We start from the raw sequence: 21,614 nt of genomic DNA, 5'->3' as shown, positions 1-21,614 counted from the left end.
TGACCCTATACAACCTATTAGAACCCAGACCGCAGTTACAGAGTTGGCCATTGTGACAAAACAGGACAACTAATTGCACTGGATACACCAATTCTACTGAAACAATACTGGGACCCCCACAGTGCCATTTACTAGAGGAATGGCAGCTTGCATCTTCCCATACCTTTATAAAGTGGGTAAAGATCACTAAAGCAATTCTACAATGAGATAAAAAGAGCTTACATGAGTTGCCAACTCATTTACATGAGTTTCCTACATATGTAAGACTGGCATTTCTTGACTAGATCACATTCCCTGCAACATACAATTAACAGTGAAGACAGGCAGCTGAACCTGCTGAACAACTTTTGCGCAAAATAAGGAAAACCATAGACCGTCATAGGAGATTGATTCCACTGAGCAGAAGGAAACAGACAGTATTGAAGGAAACGGAGCTAGGTAAGATCATAGATCTTGTCATGTTTGACTGTTGGATTCATTTAATTTGAAGTTTACTTTGCCCTGAAGAGGGAGAGGAGGGTGATTTCTTTCTTTAGAAAGAGACAGTTCCAAGGTTTTGAATGTTAGAGTTTGTCCAGCAATACCAGAACAATATCTGCCAGATTTCCTCCATCAATCAAGACTTCCTCTATCAGTCTATCCAGGGTGCAAGCTGGGCCAGTGGTTTGTTATACAGACACCAGACTGATTCATGACAGCTCACTTCAGGGAGGATTTTGAATGATTCCCTTATTTTAAAGTGCCTAAGGTTATGTTTACCTAGACAAACCCCATGATGAGTCAGAACTGCCTAATTTGGGCACAGTTCTGAGCTCATAAATGGTTTCTAAGACAGACATATCTCATGCTGAACCAGCTAGAAACACAGGCAGAGCAAAGACACGCTGTCTGCACTTCATGATGGTAGATATCCTGGGAGTCTTACCAAAACAATCCTGTGATAGTTTTTTAAAACTTTTCTATCTGTGAAATCTAGATCTTTGGTCCCAGAGGAAGAGAGAAAAATATATTCTTCTGAAAAGTAAAAGCCCTCTAATGCAACCTGAAATAACTCCTTTGGTTGTCTTAAAAATATCTTATCTAAAGAATTCTAAGAAATGTTAGTGTTCCAGTGAGGTTTGTGTATGTTAAGAAGAAGCTGAAAGCTTTTCTTTCAAATTGTATGAAACTCTCCTTCATATTTCCAAATAGCCAGAGGGACTTAGGCTATTCAACCCAACGCTATATAGAACTGATTGTGGCTTTCTGGCCATCAGTTTAGTGTTCAGTTAGAGGACACAGTTTTTGTGATATATTTTCAGTGTCTGACCTGGATTTTGGGAGTGATCTCAGTAGTGGAACTCAAGAGTATCTTTTTCAGTGCCATTCATTGTGCTGAACACTTCACAGAACAGACGGACAGACACACTTGCTGTACCTGAAATCCTGAACCTCCCATGACACCTATGTCTCTGCATGCTGCCAGAGAAGCAGCTTTGCACTGACTTGGCACTGTGCACCCAGCACTAAATATGCACACAGGGAGGGATACTAAACATTAGTCACGAACAGGCTTGCTTGTTTTATCTCAGGTTAGACATGATTGTGCCTTTTGGTTATTTATATTCTATGTTACCCTGCAAAAACTTGCTGAAGTTAACTTCCTGCCTTCTCTTTTCAGAGTCTACTCCGTTCCCCTCATCCTCCGCAGGCAGAGACTGTAAGTGCTCTTAGCAGTTTGTATACGCACCTACTGCAGAATGTCTGCAGGAGAACAGAGTTGGATTTAGCCAAGTAATGTTTCTGTGCTCCGTGTTTGTGTTACAGCCCCTTTCAGGAGGTCAGATAGATCAAGGGAGTCATTCAGGCCATACTGGAGACACCATGGCACCTTCTCCTCCAGCAGGAACTCGTTCTTGCCGCTGAAGCACAGAGTGCTTCCCCACAAAGGTACTGCTCCTGTGCTTACACTCCCATACACAGGGGGCTCCCACCCAGCAGCCAGAGGAGGACTTTGTTGGAACAGAATTTGGCAACTTCCATGTTCAACACAAAAGATTCCTGTTTTTGCAGTTGCACTCTTGCTCTGCAAAATAAAGGCCGTATTTATCAGAGTAAATGCTGGAAGATGATTTGTATAGGCATATATGAATCTGGTGATGGTTAATAAATGGCACATTGGAGCTGGAACAAAGACAGATTTTTAATGGAGCAATATGTAAGCCAACAAACTGCAAAGGAAAGAGCTAGTGGGGAAAACAAACATGAACTGTATGTTTCTTGCTTATGGCATTAAGTGTACACCTGACTGACTAGTGAAACTAGCTGAACCATAATGTACAAGTGAGGTAGGAGTTGTGTTACAATTCAGTTTGAGTCTCAAAGGGCTAGATATTCTTAATAGGCAAGAATTGGCTAAAATATGGATTGTCATTCATGTATGTGTAGCATTTAGCACTCTTCTGAGCTGGCTTCAGGCCTTACCATAATCAATGGTAAGACTTCTCCTCTTCCAATTCTTCTCCAAGAGGGCAGGAGACCGATTCTTTCATAACAACACAAGCTGGAGTCAGGTTTTGGCCATTGCACCACATTCATGATGAGTATACAGCTTTGCATTCTGGGAGATCTTTTAGAAGCATTGTGTGCAAGCTGTGGCTAATGGGAGAAACTGGTTTTGACAGGACACCTATCAGGATAGCAAGGAGTAACTCTTTTCTGTATGAGGTATGTTTCTGACATTTTGAAAGTGTGTTCATTGCTACTTTCCTGGTGTCATCCCAAACCACATTCTCTTCTCTGAGGACAGACACACTGAGTAGCAATCCCTGAAGGTTGTGATCCATTGCAGAAACCAACTGCAAACTATGGGAGGGTTCCAGATGATGCATCTTTATTTTGTTTTCTGTCCAGAAATTGAAGATATCCTGAAAGAAATGTCCTACACACCTTTTCAAGAGCAAGGTGACTATTTTCTGAGATACTGGGATGCTAGCAATGAGTGGATCAGACAACGTATCTGTCAGGTGTTGATCAGAAACATCAGGAGGGACTTCCTGACTTTCTGTAAGGTGGCAGAGCTGGAGAGCTTGGAGTTGAGAGTAAGAAATCTCATCCAATGCAGCAGCTCTGCTTCTAACAAGGAGCTTTGCATTCAGAAGGAGAAACTATATTGTTGGATTCTGGCAGCGATGTTTGTTCATGTCTCCACAACAAACAACGTGAAGCTGAAGGCTCTGCTGAGGGGAATGGCCTTTGCAAAATGCACCGTTCCTTCGGGGGAGAGAAATTATGAGTATCTGTGCCTTAGTGCCTACCAGAAAATCAGAGTGGCCATCTCCACTGCTGTAAAAAAACAAAGGTCCTGGCCAAATTCCATAGAAACATATCTGAAGCACTTGGAAAGTTTCCTTAGGACACTGGAGAAAAGAGTGACTTTCACAAATCAGAGGGTCCTGCAGTTCCAGTTCATCCAGAAGCAGCTCCAGAGAGTACCCTGGATGATAAGACATGTCTTTATTCTTGTTATTACCGAAAAGGTGAGTAACAAGCCAATCAGACTACCCTTGTATTTCTGTTATAACTCCTGACTTGTCCATCGCTCCTTGGTGTCACATTACTCCTTGGGAGCAACAGACACAGGACCCCTGGGCAAAGGACTTGTTTTATGGCCAGCCCAGGGCCCAGATTATATTATTTGGTGGCCTCAGACAAATCACTTACCGGTGTGTGTCTTAGGCTCACTGTATTTAGGCTGGAGACTATACTGCTTGTCTGCCTCAGAGGGCCAGACAGTTAGTGTTTATTTGTATTCAACTCAGCCCTTGCAAAGTGTCCTGAGCAAAGGACCATTGGTTGCTCTGCTGCCCACCCAAGGAAACTATGCTTAAGAGAGTCAGAATAGGCTTCCATCTCTTTAGTCAAATGTGTAGCCAGTTACTTATTGAAAAAAGTAAGCAAACAAGAGCAACCAAGCCCACAGTGAAAGTATACAGGTGTAGCCAATTCAGGTCCTGTATGTATTTTCCAGGTGTTTGAAGCCAAACAGCTTGCAGTTAGCCAGTCCTTCTTCCTCTATGTGTGCACAAAGTTGGGGAAAAATCACTGGGAAATTTTACTGGAAATCACTGAGCGCATCACTGAACATATCCAAGCCAGCCACACACAAGGTAAGGAAATGCGGGATTAGCCTGAGGCATAGGCAAAGCTGGTAGCTGTTTTGGGCATCAAACTTCTGGCAATGGCAAAACAGCCATAGCTCTGCTGATCACTATTCCAAAACATTTAATAGACTGTATGCCCAACAGTTATTCTGATTTTCAAAGGATAATATTCATCCACATGATTGAGGAAAATGATAATGATGAAAATGTAACTGTTCAGAAAGAGGCAGGACTGGGCTTTCAGGTTCTTAGATTAAAGCGGCTGAGATCTTCACTATCCAGTCTTTCTGAGCCGTTTGCTCTGCTATCTGTTGAAATAAGCCCTGTGCTACTGAGACAAAACTTTCAACAGAGACGTAAACCAACACTCCAGTTGCCTATGGATGTTCATCCTGGCACGGCCTGGTCAAAGAGATTGTGGTGACTTGGCTTTAATGACCTAGCCAATGCCATAGCAGATAAACAATATTCTGCTCCTTATCCTGTCTCAAACCATTGTATGATAGTGCCATGTTCTTTGTAAAAGTTGCAATGTCTGCTTAAGGCTCGCTGGAAGGTTTCTTGCCCATTGTGACATATGCAGGCTCCTCTGCAGTGACATTAACAGAGCACTTTTCTGTCACAGGGGCAGTAACAGAGTGCCTAGATCTTCTCCAAAGCCTGTGGGAATGGTGCACGAGAACTGCCACTAAAGAGAAGAAGCCTTTGGTAAAAACTATCCTCCATCATTTCTTCCAAAAGTTGCTTTACCACCCCGTGAGTGAAGTGAGACACTGCATTGCACCACTGCTCTTTAGTGAGGATGGCACATGCATGCATGTTACTGAGCTGGGAAACAAAATGATCCCAGCCAATCCCAGCCACGTGGAGGCAGCTCTCCAAGAATATCTGAAGGGCACCTTCCCTGATCTAGCCCTCAAGGGACAGCTGAAGGCAAATGCCAGTAGCATGGTTGTGCAAGGAGTCATACCTGCAGGTAACGTGAAGATCTGCATAGCCAAACAACAGACCCTGAATGACATCTTGCAGACGAATACCACCGACAGTGACTGTGAAAGGTTTCAAAAGCTGATTGGAATAGTGGCTCTGTGTGCAGACAAGGAGTCCATTGCCAAGCTGCAAATGTCCAGTGCCTGTGGAGTGCCTCCTTTGTACATGCTGGAAGATGGGAACCCACTCTTGGCTTTCCTGCAGGAAAAGAGAAATAAACTCACCCTATCTAATATATTAGGCATTTTAAAGGATGTTGCCAGAGCTGTCTGGTCCTGTCACCAGAAAAGGGTCTTACTTTGCGACATCACACCAGCCAGCTTCATCGTGTTCACAAGTGGGGGACAAGGAACGAGAGCTCTTCAGATCCAGGCCAAGCTGTCTAATTTCCTCCAGGCCAGGCTGGCTCCTCCGGAGGATGAGAAGGATTATTCAGCTAGTGATTGTCCTTATGAAAACATCAGATCCTCACAGCTCATAGGTACAGATAGTAGGGCTGGTGGGCTGGGCTGGGCTTAGGAGAGGTGAGTTCTCTTTGCTGGGTTACTATTCACTGACCTGCTCTTTGTGAGTCATTTCTGCGCTCTGAGGTTGAGTGTCCTCAGGAAAAACAAGATTTATTTGTCCTTTCTCATATCTGTGAAGAGCTCAGAGTACCCTGATAAATGCAAGTTAACACTATTAATTACATGAATATGCAACTAGATCAAGAACTGCATGATATTATAGAAGTTTCAGAGAGCGCTTATCCTTAGGCTGATCACAGACAAAACAGCTGGATTCAGTTGCTGGGACTACAGTTTGTTCTCTTCCTGCTTGTTTTTTATTGCAGTCTGGCAGGGTTATCGTTGCTCTGACTGCCTGGCTGGCTCTTAGCTATGATTTACGTGTGTGCAGCACCAGTTAGCACTTGAAACTGATGCAGATAGCATTAATCATGTGGTTCTTAGGAGGAAATGGCTCTAACAAAAATAATCGGTTCAGGAAGTACATAAATATTCAACGAGCCGCTGCATACGATGACACCTGTTGCAACTTTTCTTGGGGAATTATTGTAACAGACTAAGATTAAATCACTGAGTCATCAGAAATGATAGCAAACCCAAACTGTAAACAAAGTCAGTCAAAGGTTAAAGGATGAAACTGTCCCAGAAATGCCTAGGGGTATTTTAACTTCGAAGCCTTTCAGCACGTTCTCTTTGAAATCCTAGGCAAAGCCCTTTCCCTGTCACTCAGTTCTGCTTTCTGTAACTGCAGCCACACAAGCTTGATTGCCCAGGAGTATGGTATAAGGGTGGGTGAGTGTCTGTGCAGGTTCTTGGACATGTGATGAAGGCTGAGACATGCTACAGCCTTCCTTCAGAGAAGACACTAAAAGGGCCTCCTTTTTTTCACACCCGTCAGAACTTCTTTGAGACCTCCACCTCTCAGTCAGATGTGTTTACAAATGGTCAACAGTTTTCTAAATTATTAAGGTGCAATAGATACAGTCTCTCACAGATAGCATTACTTATTTACCCTATTCTGCTCAACTCACAGGCTGTCTAGTAGCTCTTGTTAATAAGTTTTTCTCGGCTTTTTTTTTTCTTATTAGCCACTTCCAGGTGCTGCGAGGATGATTACTAATAGTTGCAAAGATAAATCTATATCTGTGGCAGGGTAGGAGAATCCTGTTCACAGCCTTTGTCTCGATTCACTTCTGTCTTAATACAGGGGACAGTGAGGAACCACTGTCCATATACTTCAGTGCTCCCGAGTCTCTGAAGTACCACATCTTCTCTGCTTTCTCTGATGCATGGGCCATTGCTGCGACGTTTTACTCCATTCTCCTGTATGGTGGGCAGACATACTTCGAACTCAAGCACTTGCCTGTGTCCAGGTTCATAGAAGAGGTAAGTGGCTTTCATATGGGATCAGAAAAACATCTTTTCTACTCACTGGGGAATGTGTCCTAAATGACAGAGGGTTTTGGGGGTGTGAGGGGACATTAATAGTGGCCCATGAACATCAGCCATGAAAACACAACCTATTCGAGCCTGATATGGTGAAGTTCACATTGAGTTCAGTCTTTAAACCATGGGCACTTTGACAGAACATCTAAATCTGGAAAAGTGCACAAAGAACAGTGTTCAGCCATGCAAATAACGAGCTGTCCTGATCTGGCTGGTTATGCATCCATGTGTCTGGTCTGGATAACCTCTATGTACCCCAAAGCAACTGGGGGAGTGAAGGCTCCAGAGAGGCTCCTATGATAACCAAGTCTTCTGGAAAGAGCAAGGAAATTACAGGATCTATGAGAACCCAAGAGAAAATCTGCATATTGCTAAAAGAATTAGCCTAAATAAATGTAAGTACTTGCTACAACAGCTTGTGCAGGGTAAGCAGAAGTTGAAGTTTCTGCTCTAGTGTACTAAGTTACTGTATCAGAGCAGTCTGAAAAGCCAGTATGTCTAAATAACATCTCTGCCTTGGGGTGGGAGTGTAGGGTCTGATACTCCTACGCCTGAAAGATCTATGACTGCTGCACTGGAAACTGGTAAGGAAAGCAGAATGGGAACAGCTGGGGTATAAAGGAGTTTGATTAAGCAATAGGACATTGTTGGGTATTTCAAGGGTGAAGTCATCAAGTGAAAGGTTACATGGAAGCCAAAATGGCAGCAGTTTAAAAATCTCAGCAGTGTTATGCAGTGCTGTAGGAGAATTAGAAGAGTTCAAGAGATATTTAGGTAGGTCAAATTCTGCTGTTACCTTGGTGTGATACTGGAAATCAGCAGCTGACTCATTTACATTTCCGAAACCAATGATGTCGCCTTGTGATAGCAGGATGAACTTTGCCCAGGGCTTTTACTTTACTGCCATGCAGTCAGGCTCAGTTGCAGTCACCAAAGGTTGGTCCTTTTCTTTGTTTTTCCCTCTTAGATATGCAGTGGGCACAGGGCACAAAGACCAGACTCAATTCCTCTGAAGCTGTGGGACATGATAGCCCCTAACTTGGAGCGTGAGGAGACAAAGCGCACATCCATGGAGGCATTGGTAGAGCACTTGGAAAACTACGGGAGTATCCTGGGTATACAAAACACTTAAACTGGCTAAACTCTTGGTCTTGTAGCAATAGTTACTTAATGCTGTGTGTAGTGTGGTAGTATGTAGTCATGGGCCTGTCACAGGGCTGTACAGACACAGCAAAAAGACAGTCCCTCCCTTAAAAAGCTAACAGTTTTAAGATAAATGTAGCCATGTGCCCATTCGCACCTACAGAGGAGCAGAGAGCCCTGCAAGTGGGGAGTGCCACCAATTAGAGAGCTAATCTTAGAGACCCCCATTTGTTTTTTCCCAGGACCCTGCTTGTGACTGTTTCTGTTACCAGCGAAATACCAGGGCAGCAGTGTGAAATTCCTTGTGCTGTGAAGACCTAGGTCTGAGGAATTCAGGCAGCAGCACGCCAGTACTTGTCATCTTCCTTTCTCAATAAGAGCTTGTAGTGACAGTAACAGTGACCAACCAGATTGTTTAATTTGTTAAAAATTCTTCATGGTGTAATATACCTAACTAATAAATTCATCAGTGCAGTCAGGGTCTGGGTAAACTTCTCCATCAATCCTGGGCCACGATTGTACCCGATAGTGTCCTGGGTATGCCTCCTTTCAAGGAAAGGCTCAAATCTAACTCTGCATTCACAATGTCTGCCATAGTGAGACCTTGGGTTTTAGGCTGCAGAATCTGATTTCATTTGACCCATTTACCTAGTGTGGGGCAGTCAGAGAGATAGAAGTCTCGCTCATCCGTGTTGCTTGCCTTGACCTTAATTAATTGGTGACTTCCAGTTGAACTAACAGTAATTTTGGCTCCCTGGTTGAGCTCTTTTTCATTATGCTATGAAAGCTATTAAATATGTAGGAGACTTCTCAGATGACTACACAGAATTTTATTAGCATAATGTCACCAACCTGACACTTAAAATAGCCTGAAACAGCCCCACAGAAATACAGGATGCATGAGGTCCTTTCCCAGCCTCTGGTCCAATTCCCTGGTTACAAAGCACAGCTTGATGGATCTATCTGCTGCCCCAGCTGGGAGTGTTTTGAGTCCTCTTCATAGAGGAACTTGTCTCCCTTTGGAGGGGCCAACACATTTCCTGTGATTATTCACAGTCTAACTCAGAGCATAAGGACATGCCCTTGGTGGTTTCTGCTGCCTGGTGGTCATTGCTACAGCCCCTTGTTCAGGTGTCGTAAGACATTTAACAACATTTACACCGCTCCTAGAAAGCACCCATGTTTAACTTAATCAGGGTTCACTCAGAAGCTAATTAAGGCTTTTGGCTGCCTGCATATACCCAGTAGACAACATCAAATCCTTGGCGGGGAGGGGGGGGGTCTGGCCAGCCAGTTCAGCATAACTGCACAGATATAGCAGAGGAATGTTTCATACTCAACATAATTATCGCAATTTGTGTCAGCAGTGGGAACTAGACTGAGATCATCCTTTTACATGGGTCACTGAAGAGTCATCTCTCTCCCAACCTGGTGTTTGTCTGTATAGCTCTTTATTCACTTTTCAATACGTTATTTGAGCACCTTCCTCACATACATGGATTGACTAACATCATGGGCAGACTAACAGCTGTCACATGTAATTCTTCTTCCCTATACTGCTTTGCCTCCCCACTTGCTGCAGCTTCAGGATCCATTTCAAGAGAAATCTCAGTAGGTGAGTAGTACATTGCTCTTGTTGAAGACTTGGCAGCAGATTCACCGAGTCATTTTGCTTGTGCTGGAGAAACAGTGATAATAGCCATGGTCTCTGGAGTTACTGGAGCATATGGATGACTCTCATGTCACTTGAATGGCTGTTAGATACTTTCATTTATGACACAATATTTTTTGGTTGTGGCCTGCAGTTCTTAGCCAAATATTTTGCTTCAGTCCAGGAATAAGCTGAGGCATACTTTTTGTTTGCCTCCAAGACTCTCTGTAGTCATGACAGCAAAGGGAGCTCCCTTACTGCCCTCAAGATGTGGGTAGTACCAGGTATAACCTCTAGCCTTTCTTTTCTTCTCTTTTTCTAGGGTCAGATCTGGACAAACTGCATGAGATAATGAGTCAGTTCTCTCCCATCTGCGAGGAAGATATTATAAGGGTAACTGTCATGCTGCTCAGTAACTTTTTCGGATCTGTCAACTTTAAATATCTTCTTGCTTGTTCTAGAGCATTGCATCTTGGGCACTGGCTGCTGTCACTCACATTATAGCTTACTAATGGTCTGTCTGTAGCTATAGAAGTAGTTTTGTGTTATTCTGCATGGTAATTTCACACACAGAAGCTACCTGACCAAGGAGGAATGGGTGTAAGAGAAGGGAAAATCTAACCTGTGGAGTTATCCTTTCTCCAAGGCCTTGTGCAGTCTCTAAGCTGCCATTACAAAGCGGTTTGTGGGCAGATGTGAGCTCATTTGACCTGCAGGCTCCAGCTGTGCGGCTGTTAGCCTGGGCTGGCAGATGGTGGACCTGGGCTCAAAGCTGTGCTAAACCAGCTGCACTGCTTTTCTCCAGCTCATGTGTTTTGAGCACCTGCAAAATACAGTGCAACAAACTTCTTAGGTGTTTTGAGTCCCTGCTGTTAACAGCTGCGTTCCTGTTGCACTGAGGGTCAGCAGGAGCACGAAGACCGCTCGCCAGACCATAGCAAACTGCCAGACCACAGGGTAGCCTGTCTGCAAGGCATACCTTACCTCATGCTGGACACGCATTCAGAAAAAGCCAGTCCAGTAACTTGATCATCAGGTCTCACACAGTGTTTATATTAAGCTTTGAATGGTCTGTCTTTGTCCTGAGCTTGCCTGGTCACTGCTGAACCTCAAAAGGCAGGAAAGCTGTGTTTGGCCGTGCCTAGAACAGTCAGATCTGTTTTTTTCTGACCCTGTGGGAAAGAAAGATCAGAGGCAGACTTGCTGGTCTGAATCTGTTTGTGGGAAATAATTGAGTGTTGCATTATTTTCACTGTGAATCTTGACCACTGCATTTGGCCCAAAGAAAAGCACCCATTTAACAGACTTGATAGAGGACTCAGCAAAGCCAGGATAGTTTCAAACATGAATAAAAATGTTTTTTTAAAACATTTTTAGTGCAAATTTTAACCTAAAAGCAATGGATTTATACCATTGGGAGCCTCCTTAATCCTGGGTTGTTTTCTTATGTTCATGTTATTGTCGCAACAGCATTTCACAGCAGGCTTTTCTTGTTTGGGGGATGAAAGGTCATCTGGTAGTCGTCTCCTTCACACAATCTGCACTGCCATCTCCTGTCTTTCCTGGTGTTATTAAGTCTCAGGGGTAATGGTAGCTCTGTCTGCCTAGAAGGAAATAGCAGAGATAATAACATTTATTATGTTTTCTTCTCCCTTCTGTTTTGCAGGGCTACCTTGACAGCAAAGGTATGAACTAGTTTCCTCAAAGCATGCATGAGAAATGTCTGTAGCAAGAAAACTTTCTTAACTGTACTTGTGTCTCAAGAGGAAATCAACGTATGTAATAATAGGAGGATGTAGGAGGCTTTGCAAAATACATGTACTAGAAATGAGAGAGTAGTGACAGAGCAGGTTGGACTGTGTTTGCATAAGCCCTGTAAGGTTCAGAGGCTTTGCTGGAATAACTGATCAAATTGGGATCATATTCAGATGTGTGAATTGGTCCAAGCATCTAATGAGAAAAGGTCTTCCCATGAGATTTTTCAGAGTTTCTCTACAGATGGAGATCCAGAAACACAAGCATGGGGATAAGTTAGTAGCTCACCCAAAGCTGGGATCAGTTCTGGATGAAGTTTCAGCTTGGGTCTGACAGTTTATGTGTAAAATCTCCCAAAACAGATCTTATCAATCATGAAGAAGGAGCCTGTGCTTCATCAGTTAGGCCAGCATGTGAAACTGCCCAAGGAGGCTCAGCAGGGCTGGGCGCAGGTGACAGGAGAACTTCAAGAATTCAAGGCCTTATAAACAATGAAATCTTGTGAGATTAATTCCTGTAAAACTTCAGAAATGATAAGAATAAATGGTGTCACAAGCAAATTGTTGTCTCAGGGGAAGAAATCTCACTGGTTCAGTTGCTTTCAGAGGCACACAGTGCAACATCACTGCACTTGCAGTGTCCCTGAAATGGACGGCCTTTCAGGATCGGCATCTCCTTTCACCCATTTTGGATAGACTCAGAAATGAACATGAGTATGTGTGGTCTGTGGTGATGTAGAGTGCAGTAAACATATTATACTAACAGAGGATTAAAGAGCTGAAATTTGCAGGAGTTCAGTTCCCTGGTTCCCTTTTCCTTAATTTTTGGCTGACCGAACATGCTGTGCTGAAAATGTTAGCCCCATGGAGTGGAGGAGAGAACTTGTTCTCTTGGCGTGGGATTTTTCTACACAAGTTACTTTACTGAGGAGCCGTTTTATGTAAAAGCATATTCTGGTGAAGGGATTGCACGACTCAGCCACAGCAGAGGGTGTTAAACACTCCTTCTTTAAAAATATAAGGCCTGATACAAATCTTCTTTAGGCAGGGGTAAACAAGGAAAAACTTCCCAGACATAAATGCAGGTATCTCAACATATATCTGGCATATATATGAGGAGAAATAGGCTTCCCTGTATTTTTGGTTTTTCTTCAGGCAACTTCAAAAGGAGTGATCCACCAAATGTATTTCCAGATGTGTGTGAAGACAGTGTTGAGCAGAAGGTAATGCTTTGGTTTCTTAGCTATCACTTTATCTCTCCTAGGAATACAACCTTTATCTGCTTTATCAATAGAAATACTTAAACTTTGCAATCAAAATTATTTGGAGAGACAGTAGCTAGAGACACAAGCTAGACACATTCAGATAAGAAATATGACTTGTGGTAGATTTGTTATCACTGGCAGTTTTTGAACTCAACCTGGCTGCATCTTTCAAGGTTATGAGGGTAGTTCAGACAAGCAAAAATTCATTGTCTGAGCTGTAGAGAAAGTCAAGTGAAAAAAGCACATTAGTTCTTTATGGCTTCATCATTTATTATAAATGCGCACTTTAATTGGAGGAGCCAATTGGAGGAGTTTAAGAGGAACCGGAGTAGTAAACCAAAATTCTTGAACAGCTGAGAAAGAAATGTGGTGGAGAAACTTAGGTATCTGTAGCTTTTATGTGAGACTTCTTCATGGTTTTGTTTATTGCTTTTGGTATAGCTTGGCCTGCCAAAGTTTTTCTGTCTCTGGGACTTTCAGTATGAACATTTCCATTATGAGTGAATTTGCTGACAAAAGATACAAGACTGAGTTTCCTATAAGCATCATGTTTCGTATGAATAACAAACAGTCTCTTCAAAGCCAAAACTCTTTAGGCCAATAAAATTTCAGAATAAATTTTAGGTATTTGTTTCTGATTTTCCAAATCTTGAGATTTTTAAAGTTGGGAAATGTCACATGTTTCTTCTAAATGTCAATGAAATTAAACCATCAGACTTCTTTTACTCTTCAAAACTTAACAGTTGTTAAAAAAGCTAGTTAAATTGATAAGGCCAGTTAAGACAACTTTTTTCCATTATGAAGTCTGTAATCCTTCAGTGACTCCTATCAAGTCAGTGGGGTTTCACCAAGGTTATTAAGAGAAGAGCTTGGCTCTTCGTTACCATAACAGGTAAGACTCAAATTCCATCATTTTCTCCATAAAGACGATGGTATGTTGCTGCCGAAGAGGATACTGGCAGTTAATTTTCAGGTTCTCTTGCAGGATGACTGCCTGTGTGAGTTGGTGTCATTCAGAATGAACCATACGACCAAGACAGCCCTGTGTGCGTTAGAACATGAGAACATACTGCCAGTAAACGAAATCATGCACTACTTCCCCATGACCACCACCCTGGTGAGTGCTGCAGGAACGGTTTGTGACAGCTTTGCCATGGCCCTGTGTCACCAAGGAAGCAAGGGCTGTGGCCTGACTTCCCACACATGGAGGGCTGGTGGGTGACTAGTGCATGTGCAAACGTACAGGGGAGATAAGAGAGGGTGGATAAGATGCAGCTTAGGATAGCTTTGGTTTTTGAGAGTCTGGGTTGGTGAGTCAGTTAAAAAAAAAAAGTGAGAAAATCTGACGTAAACGTGGGTCTTATGCCTTTAACACTATGGGTCCATCCATAGGTTGTCTCTACTGTTTTCTTGCATTCACCTAAGCCAGCTTGTTTCAGGTGGAAAGTGGTGTGGTTCGGATGTAGCCTTGTGATTGTGCTGAGATAGCCCACTGTATTCTGGGAACTGACCAGCAGAGCTAAGAAAGAGAAACTCTTTCTTCATTGCGATATAGTGAGATTGGAGTTTTTTGGAGTACCTTATGACAGATTGACAACGTGTGATTCATAGCAGCAGTGACCTCAAATTTCAGGTGTGGATCATCATTTGGGGCAAGGGGCGGGTGATGGCACCACTAGAGTGTAGGCTGTGGGACGGGCACGTCTCTGGGGAGGTCCTGCAAGGCGTGGGGCAGGGAGATGAACCATGAGTAGGGCTCCTTCAGCTGGATAGGGGCGCATGAAACAAGGGGGGAAGGGTGCCAAAGGGGCTCAAAGCACAAGCATTGACAGTTTTGCCTAAAAATGGCCCCAGTGTGGGCAAGATGTTGACAGGATCACACAGGGAGGAGGCGGGCTGAATATCCTGAGGAAAGAGTGACACTGGAAGGTAGGAGCCAAAGCTGAGAGGCTTTGAGGGGATGGGAAGTGGCGTAGCAGAGATGTGAAGGAGAGCCCTGCATGGAGCCTCGGAGGGACCTTGCAGGGTGGAGAGGACTCTCCCTTGCCAGTGCTACCCAGGGCTCCAAAGAAGCCAGGTGTTGTTATTGTATCTGGTGCCCTCTGCTGATCCATTGCAAGATCACCTTAATTGCCTTACACGCTTAGAAATATTTCTCATCCTTTGCCAACACTATAAATCTTTACTGCCTGGTGAAGGGAATGCTCTGGCCTCCCACTACAGTATTTCTAAGAGAACATGTGTAGACATCTGGATGGGATGGGATTTTTCTCCTTGATAAAGTTTTACTGCTGGCAGCAATAAGGTCTCCCTTCTTTACATCTCGGCGAGTCATGGAGTGGTCCATCCCTGCTGGGCTGCTTTCCCTTGGAGTCAGCTCTGAGCTCAGATTCAGTGTTCCCAGAAGCAGCTTATGATTTTGCCTAGACATGTCTAATGTTCCCCTAGCACAGTGATTTTTCCATGTATAACCACGCAGGTATGGCTTTACTTGACTGAGTACTAGATCATTATGATCTCTAATTCTGTGGTTATCAGTATGAAATCACCGAGGCATTTTGTTTAGGCGGCATTCCTGTTCTTTGGGCACAATGCAGTATTTTTTGTTTCCTGATGAAACAAGCAGACTCCTCATACCCTGAGGTCATAAAACATGTTGATGATGTTTACTGGAATTGTCCCCAGCATTTTCTCCAGGAGCAATCATGCAGAAGACTTTCTTTCTCAGCCTTGGCAGAAACATCAGAGAACCATGAAGCAGTCATTTCTGGAGTGAGCTAGCATGAGGAGACCCCCACAGAAGATGATAAAAACAGTTCTGCAGTGGCAGTGATGTGGTCCTGAAGCACAGGAATCAGTGCAGGGCCTCCAGGTCTATGCCAAGTTCAGTGACTATGGAGTGCTCTCAGGCATGTCGTGTCGCCAGCCATTCAGTCCCTAACCTCTGTCTACACATGCATGTCTAACACTTGTGCAAACTTCTGCCACTGCCTTTGTGTGGATTTGATGGTGGCAAGTGTGTGTGGTGGCAGAGAAATGAAGGTCTGAGAAGCGTGATGTGTAAGTTTGCTCCTGTTACAAAGGCTGATGTGCATGTGCAGGTCCCTTGTCAAAACACTCGGTCAGAGCAAAGCAGGCAGAGAAAGGCTTCTGCCAGTCATTTTCCTTCTCTCCAAAAACAGAGATGGAGACCTTGAAAAGGGAATATTCACTGAGGTATTAGGGAGCTTCTGATTCTCCGTGAGTGCTTTTCACTTTTCCTGTAAGCAAGGGAGATGAAGATTTAACCCCACAGCAGAATGATTTTCCATCTGTGGTCAATGGGCTTGTTTCTCCCTAGTAAATTAAGTTTCATAATCACCTTAGAACTAAATGATAGACCATGCTTTCCCTGGGGCTGTTGAAAATCAGTGATCATACCATGGAGAGGTCTTTTTGAAGATGATGAAGGCATGACTGGCTAATTCTGCTCTTATTCACCCCCCTGTTAATCTGGAGTGGTTCTTCTGAATTCAAGAGAAGTTCGGCATGCTTATGGCAGTGTAGTGAAGAGTCCTGTCTCTGTAGAAAGGTTTTCTTTGCACATTACTTGGTGTCTGGGTTTGTCATGTCTTGACTTGGGGTCCTGGACGATATAAAAGAGGAGCTGCCTTCTGGCTCAGTAAACAGAGGAATGAGATTATTATCTTTGCAGACTTCATCGTGCTGATTCCTTCCTTGAGTAGGGAAATCACCATGGAGCTGTAACTGTCTGTATGAAGTGTTTTGTTGTAATGCTGCTTGGCTGCTTCTTCCCTCTGTGCGTTTCAATGAGCTGACCAGCAGTAAAGAAATCTGCTAACAGTTTCCACTGTGAGATTTGTGAAGAGTTTTACAGGACTTTTAGCCCATGGGGAGACTGAAAGAGCTGCACAGTACTTTACTGATGTGAATGAAGAATTGAATAAAGGGGCTGTCTTGCAGTCAATGGCCCTTAAGCTCTGGGGGTCAGAGACCTTGTCTCAGGTTATATCTTCCCTATCCTTTGCAAGGTAGAGCCCTGGTTGAGTACTGCTACAGTATATAGTTGTGATTTCTGTATTGCTGTTTGTGGTGTCTAGGGAGGATGTGATTTTGAACTCCCAGACCTAACTAGCCCCATCAGGTGAGGGTGAAACATCACAGCCGCTACGCCATGCTAAACACATTTTCCTGAACGTGGACAGGCTAATTCTGCTCCGAGACGCGTGTGTTCCCCTGCTGCAGAGGTCCTGGCTCTGCCCGCTGCTCATTCAGAGCTAGCCCAGGACTCTCTGCAGAGTATGTCTGTGTGCAAGGTAGGCAAACCACATAGACTCAGGGGAAAATACAGCATCCTGCTCTTCCCTCTTGGACAATGGGAAGCTGCTGGGAGAGGTGCATATGAAGGCAGAGCTCTGCTTTGCTTGTGATGATTTGTTAGCAAGCATTTGTCCTGTGACTCCTCTCTCCAGTCTTCTGACGTTTCCCTTTTGCAGATCTCCCAGCCTCTTGGTGGCAACAGGACATCCCTAATGCAGGTTGCTGCAAGTGCTAGCATGGACGATCGCAAGCTTCTCACTTGCCTGGAGCAGGTTGCTTCTGCCATGGCATATCTTCATTCCAGAAGAATCATACACTGCGACCTGCAGTGCCATTACATTTACCTTAATTCTGGTCACCATTGCCCAGAGGTATTTGTGCTTCATACTTATTTACTAGCTTCTTGTCCTATCTCTGCTTGGCCCACTGCTGCCTGGAACCACAATCCAGTTTTACACTCCACTGGATCTCTGTACAAAGTCAGTCCTGGGTAGATGAACTGGAAAGTGCAGAGAGGGGAGTAAAGGAGTGCAGCATTACATCGACTGTTTGTCACATGCCACGTGATGCATTTTTAGTTACACACAAAGGGGAGGTTTGCCAAAAATTAGTATTTTTTTTTTTTTAATCTTGTAGTAGTGCACAGAGGGAGGTGACTGCCAGACAGAGATATCCCATCCCATCCCATCCCATCCCATCCCATCCCAAGACAAGCATTCAGGACAGAGACATAGACATATCTAATTGTTTTCCAGCGGTGCTCAACAGTGTCCTGTGAAGGAGATAATGCAGAAAAAGCTTATACTGGCTATCCTAACTTTTAAAAGGTGAATTTAGATGAGTGTCAAGGGTAGGTCATTCCATCATTACTCAGCCCTGAACTGTAAATCATAGGTGCTGGCTGCTGTCCAAGACAGGACACAGAAAAGCGAGGACCTTTCTAGTGAATCCTGCATCATTATAACTTGAATTCTTGCTGCTCTTGCTGAAGAGTAGATAAATGCTGTGGATTTATATCCCCCTCTCTTTCCTTTGTCTTTTGACAGGTGATAGCAAAAGTTAGTCGCTGGGGAAGAGCAGTCTGTCTGCCACATCCAGGGACAGATGACAACCTCTTTGAGCCATATGTGCGCAAACTTATGCCGGCTGATGCAGCCAAGTGGTAAGTGGATTGTTACATTTTACTCCCCCTTCTTTTCTGCTCTTTTTTCCCACCACAAACTCCATCTCATTCATCCACAGCTTTAACCACCACCGTGTTTCACCAAATCCATGTCCTTCTTGTGGCTCCTACAGAAAATGGTGAAAGCGCAGAGGGTTTTCTTTTAAGTGTTCTTCATGTTCTACCTTGTGCCTGGCCAAACAGCAGCTTGTTTGTTTCAGAGAAACTTTCTTCTGTTTTTTTGTCCTGGCAAAAATTGAATACTCTCCAAACTCTTAATAAGGAAAAAATTGCTGTTGTGCCTTGTGCCCCCTTCCTCTTCGATAGCTTAGCTGTGTGTCCCATGATGCACCATTGCCCATTTCTCTTCTCTTACTTAGTCGCTTGGCTGTAGCCACTAATGCAAAGTGTGAATCAAGTCTCCTGCTCTACAGTGATATGGACCACTCTGCTTTGCCTTGCTCTCCAGCTCTCTAGTATATAGAAAGATATTAGACTAATAACCTGCTGATTTCTTCAATAGGGCTGCCCCAGAGGTGAGGAATGATGGGCTCTATTCCCGAGCATCAGATGTCTTTAGTTTTGGGATTGTGATATGGGAAGCTTTGACAGCACAGTTGACCAACCTGCACATGTTCAAACCACTGAAACCTTTCCGCTTACTGAACTGCAGGGAGGTAAGGATGGTAAGGGTCTATATTTGGGCAACTCAATAGCAATTTCTCTGTAACCTCCAGCATGGCTAGGGATGGGAGGACCCATCTTCCAGTGAGTTTGCGGCAGGGCAAAATGTGCATCCAGACACTGCTTCTCAGAAAGCTAATGTGATACTGTTTTTGTTGTCTGGCTAAATAAAAACAGGTTCTAAAATTCACGGAGTTAGGAAATATCCCTGGTGATTTTGGCTTTCCAAAGCTCGCAGGACTAATTGAGTGCATGAAGGCCTGTTGGAATCACAACCCCACCAGGAGACCTGCATTCTCAGCCATATTAGAGGTGATCAAAGCGGAAAAAACAGCAGCCAGGTAAATAGTATGCACTTGCACTTGCTTCTTGTGCAGCCTCATGACTGGACATTCAGTTCCACTGGTGAGTGGTAAGTAGTAGCCATAGGGGTTGCTCTTACCCCAGGGAAGTCTCCCACCCTTTAGTTCACAGCCTCAAGCAAGGCCAACATTGATTCTTTTTGTGGGAATAGTTGTGTTGCTAAAGGTCTGACGTTATCTTGGCAGAGGAGGTGAGGGAGAGAGGGGAGACAATTTTACACAAGTGCCCTTCTGTGCTTTGGCTGGCATTTTTTTTTTTGGGGGGTGGGGTGGGACATAACTAGAACAGCCTTTTGTTGGCCTGTGTTAGTACCATTCTGGCAAATTCTTTTGTGCCTAATCAAGACCCATGGGTCTTCTGCACCATGCACCATGTCTCAGCAGTATAAATTGTCTAGCACAGAGCTATTTCTTACTGTGGTGATTGCTTGCAGTAGGAAAGCAGCCTCACTTACAGTTCCCTTGGGTATTGCTGTGCTGTGTCACAAAGACCCCGTGTTACAGCGGGAGAGCAGCAAGCTGGGAGCCTGGCTTGCAGAGATCTCCACTTATGCCTTGGCGGAGTGGGCTCAGTATGGTGGGAGTGTTGTGCCATACCAGGTGCACAACCCCAGGGTACCCTGGGGAACTTTGGAAAAACCCTTGGATGGAAGCTTCTCAGGTTATCTGCCTGAAGTTTATTCCAAAATCCTGGCGGGAGGGAGAACACCAGCAGGAAAGTTGTTCCGGTACCAATAATATAATAATGGAGTTACCACTCCGTAATCACAGAAGTCATTCTGGAACCTCTCTGTTTGCTGCACTTGCCTTAACCAAATTCCCCAGGGCACAGAGACTTGCTTCTTAGGAAGTTCATATTGTTTCCTGTTAGCGTGTGTACAAATAATGCTAAGGCAGCAGAGAAACACGTGCCTGCCTCCTCCACTTGCTAGCTCACAAAATCGTGGCAGAACACACATCCCCAAAGGGGAAATCACCTCCCTCTGCTGCACCAAACCCTGGTCTCAACAGCATCATTGGGAATTCTGCCCTTCCCTTCAACAGGAAACAGATTTTGGCTCCTTGTGAAGAGTCACCAAATGGCTTCATTAAAGGTTTTTAAATGCTAAAGTATGGTAAATTTCAGCACGAATTTCCCAGGCATGGTCATGAAACACAGTCCTGCTGCCCTGCAGAGCTGCTTGCTTGAGGAAGTCTTTAACCTGTCAGACAGCGATAAGCAAAATTTTTGCTTGTCTCTTGTGCATTTCATGGAAGATATCTCCTAAAACCTGAATGGAGGGTATGGAAAGCTGAAATAGAGACTTGCACAGCAGCGCATCTCTGATCTTCAAAAAGAAGCCCTGAAAGAAAAATTGCAGTGTAGGGCTCCCCAAACGGAGGGGAAATCACATGGCGCTCCATGCTAGCGGTGGGGAGATGATTGCTTCCGATGACACATGCTCCTCAATAAAGATGGGAGCTGGTCATGAGCCCAGTAGAGATGTACCTTTTAAAAGATTTTGCATGTTTTTAGAAGAACAGAGCCAGTTCTTAGCCAAAGCATGTCCCAGCAGCACTAGTACTTCTTTCTCTCCTTCTGTCTCCAAAGGGACTGCAAGGCTGCCAGGCTCGCAGCAGTGCCTTCTACTGCAGACGCGGAGGACTACAACTCTGTTTACTTCAGCAGTGAAGCCTCAGAGGAGGACTCCTTCAGCCATATTTACAACACAGTTGCAGAGTCTGACCCTGATCTCCCACGGGCCGCGGACAACGTATCAGGGCATGGGGATGTCCCCCAGCTCCAGCTGTCGGCAGAGCAGACTCTTTATTTCTCCAAGCAAGACAAATGGGGAGAGATGGTTAATGAATTTGAGGCAAAAAGAGGAATAGATAGGAGCCCAGCCACTATCAAGGAGACTGACTGGTATATTGATACTGGCATTAACTGGCAATAAAAAAAAAAAAAAAAAAAAAGATGGGAAAAGTGAGGAGCTGGGCTTCTGCAAATGCCTGACTGGTGGCAGGAGAAAATCCAAACACAGCAAGTACCAGCCAGTAGAGAGCACTGGGATCTCATAACACTCAGGGCAATCGGATGACCTCACACAGTCACTGGTGGGACCAAAGAGTAAAAGAACATGCTCTCTCCCTCAACCTCCATCCTGATCAGAAGTTATTAACAAGCTAGCCAAGCAGCAGCAGTTGTT

The 21,614-nt window shown here is 44.3% G+C and overlaps 1 protein-coding gene and 1 long non-coding RNA gene across 3 annotated transcripts; both read left to right on the top strand.

The window, feature by feature from the left end:
- The first annotated feature begins 340 nt into the window (after window positions 1-340).
- On the top strand, window positions 341-1,912 carry LOC135328803 (uncharacterized). Its single transcript, XR_010389842.1, has 3 exons — window positions 341-438; window positions 1,661-1,699; window positions 1,807-1,912. It is a non-coding gene; the product is annotated as an uncharacterized LOC135328803 (long non-coding RNA).
- An 856-nt stretch (window positions 1,913-2,768) lies between these two features.
- LOC135328713 (uncharacterized) lies at window positions 2,769-21,381 on the top strand. 2 transcript variants are annotated; one of them, XM_064513973.1, is made up of 14 exons: window positions 2,769-3,518; window positions 4,010-4,148; window positions 4,768-5,613; window positions 6,846-7,024; window positions 8,052-8,199; window positions 10,201-10,271; window positions 11,545-11,563; window positions 12,788-12,855; window positions 13,883-14,014; window positions 17,394-17,588; window positions 18,264-18,379; window positions 18,903-19,056; window positions 19,295-19,404; window positions 21,017-21,381. In XM_064513973.1, the coding sequence occupies exons 1-14, from the start codon at window positions 2,847-2,849 to the stop codon at window positions 21,360-21,362; spliced, it is 3,195 nt and encodes a 1,064-aa protein (XP_064370043.1). In that variant the 5' UTR covers window positions 2,769-2,846; the 3' UTR covers window positions 21,363-21,381. The 2 variants fall into 2 exon arrangements, with proteins under 2 accessions (XP_064370043.1, XP_064370042.1); XM_064513972.1 differs by having other exon boundaries at window positions 19,241-19,404.
- Window positions 21,382-21,614: the final 233 nt, after the last annotated feature.

Source organism: Dromaius novaehollandiae, chromosome 6, assembly GCF_036370855.1.
Source record: "Dromaius novaehollandiae isolate bDroNov1 chromosome 6, bDroNov1.hap1, whole genome shotgun sequence".
In the NCBI taxonomy this organism is placed as follows: domain Eukaryota; kingdom Metazoa; phylum Chordata; class Aves; order Casuariiformes; family Dromaiidae; genus Dromaius; species Dromaius novaehollandiae.
The sequence above is the reverse complement of the archived record's forward strand: the minus strand, read 5'-3'. Positions and strand labels throughout refer to the sequence as shown.